The following is a 16,118-nucleotide window of genomic DNA, read 5'->3' as shown; positions in this document are numbered from 1 at the left end:
GTTGTTATATTCTTTCAAATGTAATTTATATACATCAATACAGAATCATTGGTACAGAACGTATGTTAAGGATGGAGTGGAGGGCAAGAGGGAGCATGTAAGGTGAACACTGACTGTTGCCACAGTTGCAAAATGCCCTGTGGTATTGGTTGGTTGGTTGGTTGGTTGGTTAGGGGGGAGGGAATCAAACAGTGAACTCATCTGAGTCACTGGATCAGGGGAGGATGAGGAAGGAAATTAGACGTGTCCTTTCGAAGGAACCATCCTGCCATTTGCCTGAAATGATTTAGGGAAATCATGGAAAACCTAAAGCAGGGTAGCGGGACATGGGTTTGAACTGTCATCCTTCTGAATGAGAGTCCAGTGTGTTAACCACTGTGCCACCTCACTTGGTGCCATGTGGTATTCTCCACTGTAGTAATGAAAAGCAGATGACCTGTGTTACATATTTCTTAAGTATTTATTTACATTCATTTATTATTAACAAGTATGCTGATAAATAAGACATCCACAAATTATCACAGACTTTCAAATTATCAACACACAGCTTTCAAGAGCTCAGTTGCACTTGCTACAGTTCCCACTCAGTGCCATCCTGGAACAAATGCAAAGAAAAATATGTTCACAATTATATATTTTTGACTGAGTGATAACAACTAACAGATATGAAACAGCATATAGAAAACAGGCAAGACACAAAAAGAAATAAATGATGACAATGTGTGAAATTTAACTAAATTAACACCACATCCAAAACAACATCAAGTTTGCTATAACAAGTTGTGTGTGTTACCGCATTACAGTCCTAGTCACTTCTGTACAGTTCTTATTGAATTTGTCACTTCCATGTGAGGTTTTAAGTTCTTACATTAAACTTTGAGATAATGTTCATCTAATGTCACACTACATAAACAAATACAACATATCAAGGTCTGGAACAAAAACAAAATACCCACACAAAAAAAAAAAAAAAAAAATAAATAAAATAAAATAAAAAAATCATCAAATACGGAAACCTCATATTTACTTAATGTAACTGGAGCAGTAGCTAAATTATTTTAATTATTATTGACACATGTAGACTTTAGTACATTGGTTATAATGTAGATGAAACTAAGTTAAAAGGTAAAGCTGTCAGCAAACTGCATTACTGGGAATGGTAGTAATTGAAATGGTATCTCTTGCATTCCTCAGACCTCTGCACTGAGTTACCCAGTCAGTTACCGGGGGACTTACTGTTCAACATGAACACAGCATTTTCATATTAATTGTCAGTGCCAGAGGCAAAAAAGTGTAAAATGACATTAAACGCTAGAACTAACCAGAGAATGAATCCCAGACCTTTGTATCTTTAGTCTGGCACTTAATTACAGAGCCATCAAGCGGTGGTGTTAATGGAAACTAACGGCAATAAGTGTGCAGAAGGTGCATAACTCTCCAGATGCAACTATGGACGAAATACAGAAACTGCTTTACTATGTATACCACCTACATCATCTTTTCTTTGACGCATGCTTTACATTCTTCAATGCTCACTACATGATCACCTGGACAGCCCTCCAAAAACTTGGCATTGTGTGTGATATTCAGGCATCATGTAGGTTGACAACATTTTCAATTGGAAATCTGTATCTTGCAATTATGGTATGCCCACAGTTGCAACACAAAATAGCCTCTGGCCTTGACAATGTGAGGCCTTGCTTGAGACAAATGAAACAAGCTACTTTGTGATTGGGCAAAGTCAGTGACAAATTTCAATATAAATGTGGCCTGCACTTGAGTTTGCCACTGACCTATATATTTTACCCATCTGGTACATTTTTACCTTAACTCTTTATAAAGCTTTTGAAGACTATCATATTAAGTCCTGGATAACAATTACAGAGTTTGGTTTTAATTTCAGAATGCCTGCAAAGCACTACAGGGGTGCTAAATAGGGCCTTTTTGCAGATGGAAGACTGTTTTTCCCTCATAACCACTCTGCTCCTGTAACATTCAGGAAGACATTATCAGAAACACTTTTGTTACAGCTAGTGCTTTGCAAATTATCTAACGCCATCTTAGTTGTGCGGGTATTACTACTTACACATGTCATACCCTTTCCATTGGAGGTATCTTATTTGAAGAATTTGAAACCTTGGAACAAATATGACCAACTTAGGGAAATAAAGTCGCATTTTCAAGACTGATCCAGTTATTTAGAAAAACTAACACCACTGAGGCACACCCAGAACTTTTAGACTAATAACAGTTTCAGCTCAAAACTGACACCATGCTACACATCCTGAGGTTGAAGGAATTTTTCTTTTTACTCCACTCTTCCTGTAGCTCAACGTTCAACATACCACACCCTATGACAGACACTGCAGTATGCCTACAGCTTACAAATATAGAAGAGTGACAGAATATACAAGTTTCCACTCAACAACTAAGTTTACTAGCCCCTCAGCCAGACAAATAGTAGTTTCTGTAAGTGCTTCCTGAAAAGTAATGCCTCCACCTTTGTAACTCTTCAACTGTTGGCAGCATTGGTATGCAGCAGGTAATGGCTTGTTCTGCAGCCTTTTCTCTTGAGCTCCAGTTGGCAGAAAGCTTAAGCACTGAACGGTTGTGTTGTTACAGTATAAAGTATGGAACCCTGCACACACGGTCAGTCACTGAGATTTAAGCAATGTGCAGTCATTGAATTCTTAACAGCAGAAGGTGTCACCCCAAAGGAGATTCATCAGAGAAAGAAAGCAGTTTATGGTGATAGTGTTTATGTCACCATTCTACGACATTCTCCACACAGTCCACATTTAGCACTGTCTGACTTCCATCTGTTTCCGATAAAGAAAGACAATCTGCAGGGAAATCATTATGCTTCTGATTAAGACGTTGGGAGAACTGCGAGTCTGTGGTTGCAGAAACAGAGTGTCCACTTCTTCCATGATAGCTTCAGAAAACTTGTTCATCGTTGGCAGAAATGTTTCCAATTGGCTGGTGATTATGTGCAAATTGAATATTGGCAATTAAAGATCACATTCAAAGGATTATTTCTGCATTTGATTTATTCAAATATTCCCATCCAAACCCAATTAATGAAGGTGGAGGCAATACTTTTCATTCAACCCTCGTAAATTTAAAATGAATATAGGACTGCCTATTTACTTGAGAATTTTTTTGTATTTCATATTATGTAGCCCATCAGTCTACGGTGTTTCAAGATTGGATTAATAAAAGTGAAGAAGTGTCAAGATGGTGGTTTTAATGCTTCATGTGTTCTACATAGAATGCCCCACTTAAATACAGTGTACAAAATGTTCATACATGCATGCATGTGAAGCTGTCAGAAGTCATTCTTTCGGATACAGGTAAAGGCATGAGCCACACTGGCTAAATGTCAGTTACGTCATCAAAGTACTGCCCCATCACGTGAATTTGTGCACTTCATCTTTTTGTGCTAGGTTCGTGCTGATGACATTAAGTCTCATTACCCATGATCTAATGGTTCCGGAAATCATTCTTGAGTAATTAATTCAAGCATCAGTTTGTTATTAACAACTCTGCACACAAGCTGCAGGACAATAATCTACAACACAGAAGATCAAAGCAATGAACAGTGTCATCTACACTATGAGGCACGAAGAGTTTCTTAATTTTGTTCTTATACCTCAATCTTGAGTTGGTGGTTGCATTATGAAAGAGAAGGAGTACTAACAGCAGTTCTCCAGGAGTCTCATAGCTTAACCACACTTTTTTCTCTGATTAATTGCCAGAACAAAAGTTCAGAGGCTTCACTTTTGTTGGTACTATGATTCAGTAATCTTTTGAACAAGTTGCTCAGAGTGGCCTCAGTTTGAAGAAGCTGCTGCTCTTCGGGCAGCAACTGAAGTATTACTTATGAAAGTCTTAGCGATGGAGTGATATACCGGAGTACATAGGAGGACATATGGGTGGGAGGCCTTTCACTGATTTTCCCTGAATTTCCTGGTTAAAAATATACCTTTTCTAGGTGAAACTGCATTTTTTCCATGTGAAAATACACTATACCTCGGTGAAAGTATGTTTTTTCCGCGTTAAGTGACAATATACTTTCCGCTCGTGGCTACGAAACATATCAATACTTTGAATGGTAAAGGCTTTATACACTGGTGTCAAACTGCCAGGTACTCACAGCAAAAAACAAAACATTTTAGAAAGACCTCTAATGCACGGCACCACACACCTGCATATTTTCGTTATTACGAAAGTATAAATATGAATTCACCAAATACAGCACAGTAGTTTCAGAACACAGAACAGCAAAATATAATAAGTGTGATTCCAAGGCTACAATACAAAAACAGAGATCGTAGTAGCACTCCGAGCAGTTTTGCAGTAAACTTCAAATTCCGGAAAATATGGCAGGATAATGTGTGTTCTTGCTTTGCAGAATATAACTACTAGATGACATTTTCATCAAGAAAATGTCGAGCTTTCACATATAATACTGGCCAGAAAGGAAAAGAGAGAGAGAGAGAGAGAGAGAGAGAGAGAGAGAGAGAGAGAGAGAGAGAGAGAGAGAGAGAGAGAGAGAGAGAGAGGTCATTTTTCTGAATGTATGGTTAGGCAGGATCCTAAGAACAGAACTTAAACTGCAGCAGCAGAATATTTCTGACCAGTATGATTTTAAATTTCACTTCTATGTACCAAACATCTTGTTGGTCACCTGGCGGAATACATGTTCAATTGAGCACTTCGACTTTTCCATAGAAAAGCAGATTATGTGTCAAATTGCTCAAGAACTCACCCTGCCCATTTTTTTAAAAAGCCAGTTAAACTTTTTATCATTATTATTAACATTGAAGATTGGTCTTTTAGCTGTGTTATCCATTAAGGTACATCAAAACATGGGTCTGCCAGTAAAATTTTTAACGATGTCATTAATGGTTGGTCTTCTGTGCCTGAAACATTTCTAAGTGGCTGATCCTCCAAGCATTAAGTTTTATAAGAGTTATACACTCTATAATTTAAGAAATTAATCACACACTCCTCACTTATAACATAATTTGTCTTGCATAAAAGGAAATTTACTTTGAAGGAAATGCTTCTTAAACATTCACAATATTTTCCCGTGAGCTGTTCGAAGTGTAATTGAGATGTCACATTCATTGAAAGCAGTTTGTTGTTACGAAGAATTGCATAGTTTTCACCATAAAGCCCTTGACACATTTTGCTGTCAACACACACTTGTATGTGCACTGTGTTGTGTTGTTATAAACAGAACTTTTTCTTTGCTACTAAAGTCTTATTGTGGTGTTATCTCTTGTTTATGTTTTATTGTAGCAGTCAAGCACTTTAACAAAACATGAGTTATCACCAGTTAAAATTACAGAAATATAACTGAAAAGTAAAATAACGAAAACTTCCCAGAATCCTAAAAAAAGAATTCTTGGGCATTTCCTTGATGAAAAACTTCCCACGTCTTTCCCGGATTTCCTGGAGCATATGCATCCTGTATATAGTTTCCAGAAAGTGATTAAGAAGCAACCAACCAGGCCCTCAGGCATATCAGTTAGTGTTGCAATCAAGGCAGCAAGATGGACCCTGCATAGGTAGAACCAACAGAAGTGGCTTGAGAACTTTGATGTTGATATTTACTTGCATTTTCTCTACAATGATTATTATTGTTTAAATATCTGATGCATATAAACCTGTATTATAATTATTTCATCATGTGTTAATATGCTTGTTTCTTATAAAATAAACAACATATTCCATCCAAATAAATAAAGCTACAAAAATACCTCTACTGCTCTCACAAGCTATACTCAGTATAGAAAGGTGTAAAAAGTGACTTTCTTCAAACACACTTCCTATGTAAATGCCTAAAAATTAATCACAGTTAGAAGTTTTAATTTCTGTCGGAATGTTATGGGAGTCAGTTCTTACAGTCACCAACTGTGAGCAAGAAACTGTTTAAATTAATCTTCATATGCAACTATATATGGCATCATGACAAGATACCTTAACTTACCACTATTCATCCACAACCACCAGAAGGACAGCATGAACGTCTTGGTGGGCGATAGCCTCTGGATCCACTGCCCATTAGAGGATTATAATCTGGAAAATTGTGTCCCGCCATTCATGTAGTTTTACTTGCTAATATTTATTTTGCTTAGTTTACAAAAACTATTTTGTGTAGGAGATATAACTGTAACAATCATTACAAGTTAGCCACCAAGTGCTAATCTCTTCCTTTCTACAACCAAATTATATAAATTGTGGCATGAACAAAAACGAGTTTCTGGAATAGAAAAAAATTATTTAAGATTTTCAGTTTACATCAAATTAAACCAGACATGTAACACAGTTAAAACTACTGAAAAATTACAATCAATTTTAGTAAGTATGGGCATGAAACTTGCCATTTAATAGTAACTTTATTAAGGCATTCCAGTATTCTGCAGAGTAAGAGTTTTCCATTCAATGACCTCCTTTCCTGCATGAGACACTCTGCCTCTCTGTAGAAGGCACATTTTTTGGAAACACACAAACAATTTCGAAAGCCTGTCAAAAGGTAACCGATACCTTACAAGTTGGCACAAGGGAAACTAATTGCTGTTATTAACAAAATGATACCATACGCCCACTGCTTGGGTCCATTCTTCACCTCCAGTTGCCAATCACATGTCTCACATACATAAAGTATCACTTTCCAACAAGGCATTTAGTTCTCAAAAAATGCACAGTTACAGAACAGCATAACTCCTGTGCAGTAAACAAGTAGCTAATATTTAAAAATTCATGGAGCACGGGCCAGAGGATTTGTTTGTTGAGAGATAATGAAGCACAAGAGAATGAATGCTGGCAGATATATCAAGAATTCAAATTATTTTAATACAATGGTTAAAGAAAATTACAGTCAGATTAATTTCACCATTTTAATGGGTTATTAATTCAAGCACAGGGTATATAAATTGTGAAGTGAGGGGGAAGAGATTAAAAATTGTCAGAAAAAAAGACTCTTATACTTTATGAAGACATCAACTTGTCTTCACAATGGGTTCTGGTAAAAATAAATGTTAGAATAACAGCTGTAAAAAAAAACATTGTTTTGGTAGTTCTTAAACAAATCACCCGTTCAGCACTGAAGAGGGGGAGGAAAAATAGTTGGACTTACAGCAACAAATAAATTGCTTCCATTTATTACGCGTGATCTGGTGAAGGGAGCACGATGGAATGAAAGGTTTGCAAAGCAATATATGGTTTCTGCTGTTGTCAGGTCACTTGTCTTTTTTTTTTTTTTTTTTTTTTTTATCACAATTTGAGGATAATGGGATCCGATAGCAAAACTAAGGATTACATTGTTTTCTTGTTTCATAAAATGGGGAATACAAATAAGTTATTCTAGTTCATCTTTTTTACATTTCTGTTAATTTAGTTGAAGAAAGACAATAGAGCAAGCATCAAGCTCACATAACAGGAAGCTTAACCTCCAGAAAACGTGTTTCAAAAGATGAATTTGAATATGAAGACTTGGGCATTGTCACTGTAAACTTTTTCTTTTCATTTTGTTCATGATACTCGTGCCAGTGTACCAAATGCTTTACAGTACTCTGAATGAAATAAGTTACCTGATCTCAGTCCTGCTGGCTTCTTCCTGCTGGCATTTTCATCAGTGCTATTATTATGAGAATCTTGATCCGGTCTCTCATTTAGTCGGTGACCTGGATGCGATGTTCCTTCCTGTCGTCGCAACCATTCTTGTCTTTTTTTCTCTTCTAACTATAAGAAATTACAGAAGGATCAAACATTTACAACAGTTAAGAAAACAACAAGAAAGTAAAGGAATACAAACTGCATGTACAAAGTCGATTTGTTGGAAAGTTTATTTATAATTATTAATCTCCCACAACTGAGTGCATTTAATATCAGTCTTATACACAGATAAGAGCGTAGAGTGGAAGATGGGGCACACTGAGACAATGTAGTAGTTGTGGAAAACAAAGAAGTACACATGCCTTGTGTTTAAAGCAGTTTTCAGGAGAGGCTCTGAAAGAAACTATATAAAAAAGGCAATATGTGGGGAAAAGTGAATAAAGAACATTAATAACAAAGGAAACAATAGACACACAGTAGCATTAAAGTGTAAAAGAAGTGAGCTGAACAACATAACACATACAGCTTGAAAGACAAGAACCGCACAATCATATGGTGAACAAATTATTAGTTGCCATTTGAGAAATTTTGGGGAGCTGGTCTTGTGACAGACTAGTACCTGTACAGCACAGCCATCAAACACATGGCGAAATCAACTGAGCTCACGTGAGTACTGCTGAAGGGTTTGGGATGCCTACCAGAACAGATATCTCTCTCTCTCTCTCTCACACACACACACACACACACACACACACACACACACACACACACACACACACACACACACACACATTGAAACAATTCAAAGACCTGCTACTACATTCTTTATCAGTAGGTTCAGTCAACATGCAAGTATTATCAAGCTGCTACATCAAAAATGGAAATACCTGGAGGGGAGATGATATTCCTTTTGCAAAAAACTAAGGAGAAAATATAGATAACCAGCAACTGCAGTTAACTGCAGACTGATTCTGCTGCCATCAAAATACATTTTTCATAATGACCACAAAATAAGAAATTAGAGCTTTTATAGAAGGCTAATACATAGTCATTTTTCCCTCAATCCATTTGTGACTGGAACAGAAGGGGGAATGGTTGTTAGTGGCACACGGTATCCTTTGTCAGGCACTGTACAATGGTTTGTTGAGTATGTATGCAGACAGTTAAATGATGAAAGTTAATGAGTAAAAAAACATTGAAAGCAAATATTCTGCAAAGGGACAAGGAGATTACAATTAGTGACAGCACAGAGGCAAAAGCAGAGAGGAAGTGAAAGAAGCAAGAGAATTTTCTCCAAAGCCATCCACACAACAGTAATGGCATTCTGCACATTAAGTTGGCACCTGTGACATACCAATTCTCTGAGGAAAATCCAGATCATGTGAACCTAAAAAAAGTTGTAAAATTGCATAATGAATATACCTCTCAACAGAGTGTTAACAGTATATTCCAGTGGACAAATGGTAATATGAACTAATTCAGAATATAGCAACACTGGTCGAGTTAATCTCTTAGAACTGTACGAGTTCTACATTTCTATCCTAGAATTCTCTATTCCAAGAGAGCAACAGTGTAGAACTGAGGAAATGAAATTTTGAGCAAAACAATAGACATACAATAGGAATGTATTCAGTTAGCCTAAATAGCTGCTGAAATTTCTGAAGTTTACAAGACTTTCACCAGAACAATCATAATACCTCCCTCCCCTGAAATTTTGAATGTGGAGACAGTCTGATCTGTAGTACAGCTCAAGGTCTACAAAATACAGGTATCACTACCACCTTAACTGTGCAGAGAGTTACCTAGTATTTATGAGAACATAATATTTGTTGATTTCCAAAATGACAACCACATTGTCCACTTCATCTTAGCCCTCTGGCTACACTATAAATTAGTTGGTGTATATTTATTTCAGAGAACAACAGTTTTCTAGAACAGATATATGCCAGTATCACAGGCTATCATATCAAGGCAAACACATGGAAATTGTGTGTACGATACTTCAAATATTTTCTTTCACAGAATACCCTGAGGAATAGTACTTGCAATAATAGTAGTATTCACTTTAGAACCAGACAGGATATAAATTTCGACAACAGCTTTACACGGCTACATTTCAGTGTTGGTACAAATTGCTGAAATCCTAGTTACAAACATACCTCTTTCCTCTTCTCTGCAGCCTTGGCAGCTTCTGCCGCATATTTCTCCTCCAGGCGACGTCGGGCAGTCTCGATAGCGTCCTGTCTCTTATAGATGAGGTCTGGATCTGAAAGTCATTCTTAAATTCTTTCACATGAAAGAGTGATGTGATGACTAGTTATTAGTTTGGAGAAGACTGTGCTTTTGCTTAAAGTTTAGTTTCGTGAAGCATTTATATTACCGGGAATATAGTTGGAGCTTCCCAATGAACTAACCTTTGTGGTACTTAGCAGCAAACTGCCTGTCTTCCCTGTCCTTTAACCATTTATACACGTGGGGTTTGATTTTGCTCCATGCATACAGGCACAATAAACTTGCACCAAGGATATACCATCCATAGTTCTGAAGAATATCAGCACCTGATAACATATATCAATTTCTTTTAAATATATTGGTGGGAAAATGTACACAGCATTATAGTGTAAAATATCTGACGTTTCGCATGTATTCAAAAGCAAATAAAAACAAGCGAATTGCGACATTAAGAATGACATTTACGAACATTATTTTCGTAACACGCAAATTAGTAACGGATACCAACCTGCAGATATGTACGATAACAAAAATGTTGGCGTTGTTTGTTCTAACGTTTCCTGATGAACAGCGCCTTCCATACTTCAACAGGGAAAACTTCCAAGGGGAATTATCCAGAAATGATGATGCACATTGTGACGAAATGATGTTGACACATGCAAAAACAAATGACATGAACACCGCTGGCTTGAACTGCCATCTGTAGGCATAAATGGTAACTGTGACACGACAGGGAAATTTGAAAGACGCAATGGCTGTGTCATAGACAGTCCGTGAACTATTGCAGTAATTTCATCGCTTATCGACTTACTGAGTTAACAAACATATTCTATTCTGTTAAGGCTACTTGCATACATACACAAAACATTATAAGAACCAAGCTATTCAAACACAAAAGCTAGCCTAACTAGAATTTTAATTCTACCTTTGTGCACATCAAACTGGGAACAGCATACAGTGTTAAATCTCAACCCACCTAAATCCCAAGCGGCGCTGGTTGGTCATTCTAGGCTCATTAGCCAAAAATATCTAGACTCCCTACCGCACCGTCCTTGGTCATATATGAGACACATTTCAACCTCTCTCCGTCAGCAAGAGTATCTAAGAAACAATAGATGAAAATCTAAACGGGACTGAGCACGTAACTGCAATTTGCAACAAGCGCTATCTCCATGGCATACAAAAATTTAACTCTCCCCTTCTGATCTGAAAAAAAACTCATGGAAACACTTATACTTCCAATTTTTGATTACAGCAATATTACAATGTAAAACCATTCTCAGGGAAGCTCACGGCCCCTGTAACTGGTTATGAACGCCTGTGTATAATATGTCTGTGACGTTCAACTGGCCTTTTCAGTAGCAGGAAACCCACAATGGAGTATCATACCACATTATATTAGAGAACTGAATAACATCTCCAGTCTCAAAAAAAAAGTTGATGACAAGTCTACTGAAGCAACAATAATGACTGCCTTTGTCCTGTACGCACTCGTTACCCCTTTACATCCTTCTTTTCAACAAGATCTTCCTCATTTACCAGTGTTCTTAGCTTGTGCAGTCTCCTTGAATTTTCCATCCCCAGCACTAGCTGTATCAGAAAATATCTATTTTGTAAAAATACAAATTCTTTTTGTATGTGCCATTATTATTGTTACTGCCACTATTATTACACTGAACATCCAAAGAAGCTGGTACACCTGTCTAATACCGTGTAGGGCCACCATGAGTCACGCAAAAGTGCCGCAACACGCTTTACCATGGACTCGACTAATATCTGAAGTAGTGCTGGAGGGAACTGACACCATGAATTCTGCAGGACTGTCCATAAATATGTAAGAGTATGAGAAGGCGGAGATGACTTCTGAACAGTACCTTGCAAGGCATCCCAGGTATGTTCAATTATGTCCATGCCTGGGGAGTTTAGTGGCCAGCGTAAGTGTTTAAATTCAGAAGAGTTTTGCTGGAGCCATTCTGTAGCAATTCTGGACGTGTGGGAAGACGCATTGTTCTACTGGAATTGCTCAATGCACAATGGACATGAATGGATGCAGGATGCTTACATACGTGTCACCTGTCTGAGTCGCTTCTATATGTATCAGGGGTCGCAAATGCATCGACAGTCCTATGTCTGTGTTGAAGGATCCAGGCTAGGCGTAAAGCTTTCTGTCGTGCAGTCATCAAAGATACACAAGTGGGCCTTCGACTCCCAAAGCCCATAACGGTGATGTTTCGTTGAATGGTTCGCACACTGACACTTGTTGATGGCTCAGCATTGAAATCTGCAGCAATTTGCGGAAGAGTTGCACTTCAAAAATGGTTCAAATGGCTCTGAGCACTATGGGACTTAACATCTGAGGTCATCGGTCCTCTATAACTTAGAACTACTTAAACCTAACTAACCTAAGGACATCACACACATCCATGCCCGAGGCAGGATCACGGCCGCCTGTATTGGAGGCCGGAGGACTGAAATGTGGCAACGTTAAGGTCTACCGCATGGCTGTGGCTATAAGGTAGCGAACGGAAGCAGTTGTTTACGTACTTGTATGTATCAGGGGTCCCAAATACACACGCTCCACAACATTAAAGAGCCTCCACCAGCTTGAACAGTCCCGTACTGACATGCAGGGTCTGTTTTATCCGACATTACAGTGTAATTATGCTATACTGGACTCTGCAAAAATTATAGCAAGTAGTCGTGACTACAGTCGAAGATATAACACAATGTAAGTATACAATTCTGTGAAGTTTGCAGTGTTTTTACATGTATATGTGCAAGTGTGCTACGTGATCGACTTTCGCCTACACAATTGCAACAAAAGTTCTACTATATTGTACATAAAGAATCTAACATACTAATGAACAATACACAAAAAACGTTCGCTAAAAATTATTATTATGCCACCCTCATATATAAAGGTGTGAAAGATATGTTGCAGCTGTCAGAAACTTTTATATTAGTTTGTCATTTATATTGGAAGGAACATGATAATACATTTCAAATAACAGACTGAAATAATTGCAAGTCTGCAAATAATGATAATAGGCACCTCACAAAATTGTTTGCTGAACTTGTATCTCCAAATCTCGGGTAAGAAACGTCATAATATACTGCTATGAAGCACATGTGAGTTATTGAAAAGTTCATCGTTGCAAGGAAACGAGAATAAAATGCGTAATTCCGACATAAAGTCGGCGTAATACTGCGAGAAATTAGCTTTTCTAGGTAACTGTGTTATTTATAGGGACCAAATCTACAAAAAAGAAAGTGTTTGCGTATTTATGTCTGACACGTCGTCTGCATTCGACGGAATCTAAACTTCAGTCTCGGCCTAGCTGGTTACTCTAGCCGGTCTACTGACGTCACAGGTTACGACGGTGTCAGTTTGACGACTCCGGCCTCTAATACAGGCGGCCGTGGCAGGATTCGAACCTGCGACCGCAGCGGTCGCGCGGCTTCAGACTGAAGCGCCTAGAGCCGCTCGGCCACTCCAGCCGGCAGTTGCACTTCTGTTACTTTGGAAGATTCTCTTGCGTCGTCGTTGGTCCCGTTCTTGTAGGAACTTTTTCCGGCCGCAGCGATGTCGGAGATTTGATGTTTCGCCGAATTCCTGATACTCACGGAACACTCGTGGAAAATCATGTAGCACCAGTAACCGATCTAACAACTGAGCCAGACACTTGTCTCACATAGGCGTTGCCGACCGCAGCGCAGTATTCTACCTGTTTACACATCTCTGCATTTGGATATGCATGTTTATGTTAGTTTCTTTGTCGCTTCAGTGTATTAATATTATCATTATGACTCACAGCAGTACTAGTACAAGTACTGCCAGTATTAAATTGATTAGTTCTTAGTCAGTGAAAGTCCCTTATTGAAAGGGAAACAGGGCAACCAAGAGCACAGGAAGACTTTAGTGCCATAAAACTGAATGACAAGTGTACTAACAAACAATCAGAAATTGGAAATATTTTCAATAATTATTTTTTAAATGTTGTGGAGAAAATAGGATCTAGATCTTCACTAGAAGAGGCAAGGCTTCTAATAGAAGAGGCCATACCTGTGGAGTTTGTAACAACTGTATTTCCACCAACCTCCCGCTCTGAAATCAGTAAAGTAATAAACTCACTGAAAAGTAAAAGCTCTTGCGGAATTGATGGCATTTCCAGACAGATACTTAAAGCTTGTTCCCCACAGATAAGTAGGATTCTCAGCCACGTATGTAATACACTCGTGGAAATGGAAAAAAGAACGCATTGACACCGGTGTGTCAGACCCACCATACTTGCTCCGGACACTGCGAGAGGGCTGTACAAGCAATGATCACACGCACGGCACAGCGGACACACCAGGAACCGCGGTGTTGGCCGTCGAATGGCGCTAGCTGCGCAGCATTTGTACACCGCCGCCGTCAGTGTCAGCCAGTTTGCCGTGGCATACGGAGCTCCATTGCACTCTTTAACACTGGTAGCATGCCGCGACAGCGTGGACGTGAACCGTATGTGCAGTTGACGGACTTTGAGCGAGGGCGTATAATTGGCATGCGGGAGGCCGGGTGGACGTACCACTGAATTGCTCAACACGTGGGGCGTGAGGTCTCCACAGTACATCGATGTTGTCGCCAGTAGTCAGCGGAAGGTGCACGTGCCCGTCGACCTGGAACCGGACCGCAGCGACGCACGGATGCACGCCAAGACCGTAGGAACCTACGCAGTGCCGTAGGGGACCGCACCGCCACTTCCCAGCAAATTAGGGACACTGTTGCTCCTGGGGTATCTGCGAGGACCATTCGCAACCGTCTCCAAGAAGCTGGGCTACGGTCCCGCACACCGTTAGGCCGTCTTCCGCTCACGCCCCAACATCGTGCAGCCCGCCTCCAGTGGTGTCGCGACAGGCGTGAATGGAGGGACGAATGAAGACGTGTCGTTTTCAGCGATGAGAGTCGCTTCTGCCTTGGTGCCAATGATGGTCGTATGCGTGTTTGGCGCCGTGCAGGTGAGCGCCACAATCAGGACTGCATACGACCGAGGCACACAGGGCCAACACCCGGCATCATGGTGTGAGGAGCGATCTCCTACACTGGCCGTACACCTCTGGTGATCGTCGAGGGGACACTGAATAGTGCACGGTACATCCAAACCGTCATCGAACCCATCGTTCTACCATTCCTAGACCGGCAAGGGAACTTGCTGTTCCAACAGGACAATGCACGTCCGCATGTATCCTGTGCCACCCAACGTGCTCTAGAAGGTGTAAGTCAACTACCCTGGCCAGCAAGATCTCCGCATCTGTCCCTCATTGAGCATGTTTGGGACTGGATGAAGTGTCGTCTCACGCGGTCTGCACGTCCAGCACGAACGCTGGTCCAACTGAGGCGCCAGGTGGAAATGGCATGGCAAGCCGTTCCACAGGACTACATCCAGCATCTCTACGATCGTCTCCATGGGAGAATAGCAGCCTGCATTGCGGCGAAAGGTGGATGTACACTGTACTAGTGTCGACATTGTGCATGCTCTGTTGCCTGTGTCTATGTGCCTGTGGTTCTATCAGTGTGATCATGTGATGTATCTGACCCCAGGAATGTGTCAATAAAGTTTCCCCTTCCTGGGACAATGAATTCACGGTGTTCTTATTTCAATTTCCAGGAGTGTAGCTCATTGGAGCAGGGTGTTTTCTCCGATAGACTGAAATATGCCATTGTAAAACTATTGCATCAAAAGGGGGATACGTCGGATGTCAACAACTATTGCCCAATCTCTCTTCTGACAGCTCTATCGAAAATTTTTGAGAAAGTAATGTGTTCAAGAGTAGCCACCCATATTTGTAAAAATAAAGTACTAACAAAATGTAAGTTTGGTTTTCAGAAAGGCTTTTCAACAGAAAATGCTATATACTCTTTCACTGATCAAATATTAAATGCTCTGAATAACCGGACATCACCCATTGGTATTTTTTGTGATCTTTCAAAGGCCTTAGATTGCGTAAATCCTGGAATTCTTTTAGATAAGCTAAATCATTATGGTTCGAGGGGGGCAGTGCACAAATGGTTTAATTCATACTTAACTGGAAGAATGCAGAAAGTTGAAATAAGTGGTTCATGTAATGTTAAAACAACAGCTGATTCCTCAAACTGGGGGGCTATTAAGTACGGGATCCCACAGGGTTCGGTCTTAGGTCCTTTACTGTTCTTAATATACATTAATGACTTACCATTCCGTATTGATGAAGATGCAAAGGTAGTTCTTTTTGCTGATGAT

The 16,118-nt window shown here is 39.6% G+C and overlaps 1 protein-coding gene across 1 annotated transcript; it reads right to left on the bottom strand.

The window, feature by feature from the left end:
• Positions 1-434: 434 nt before the first annotated feature.
• Positions 435-10,537, bottom strand: LOC126284753 (selenoprotein S-like). The gene is made up of 6 exons (XM_049983898.1): positions 10,367-10,537; positions 10,041-10,184; positions 9,786-9,892; positions 7,602-7,752; positions 5,999-6,087; positions 435-595 (listed from the first exon to the last, which is right to left on the bottom strand). The coding sequence occupies exons 1-5, from the start codon at positions 10,437-10,439 to the stop codon at positions 6,005-6,007; spliced, it is 558 nt and encodes a 185-aa protein (XP_049839855.1). The 5' UTR covers positions 10,440-10,537; the 3' UTR covers positions 435-595; positions 5,999-6,004.
• Positions 10,538-16,118: the final 5,581 nt, after the last annotated feature.

This window comes from Schistocerca gregaria, chromosome 8 (genome assembly GCF_023897955.1).
Source record: "Schistocerca gregaria isolate iqSchGreg1 chromosome 8, iqSchGreg1.2, whole genome shotgun sequence".
NCBI lineage: Eukaryota > Metazoa > Arthropoda > Insecta > Orthoptera > Acrididae > Schistocerca > Schistocerca gregaria.
Note: the sequence above shows the minus strand (reverse complement) of the source record. Positions and strands in the feature narration are given on the sequence as shown.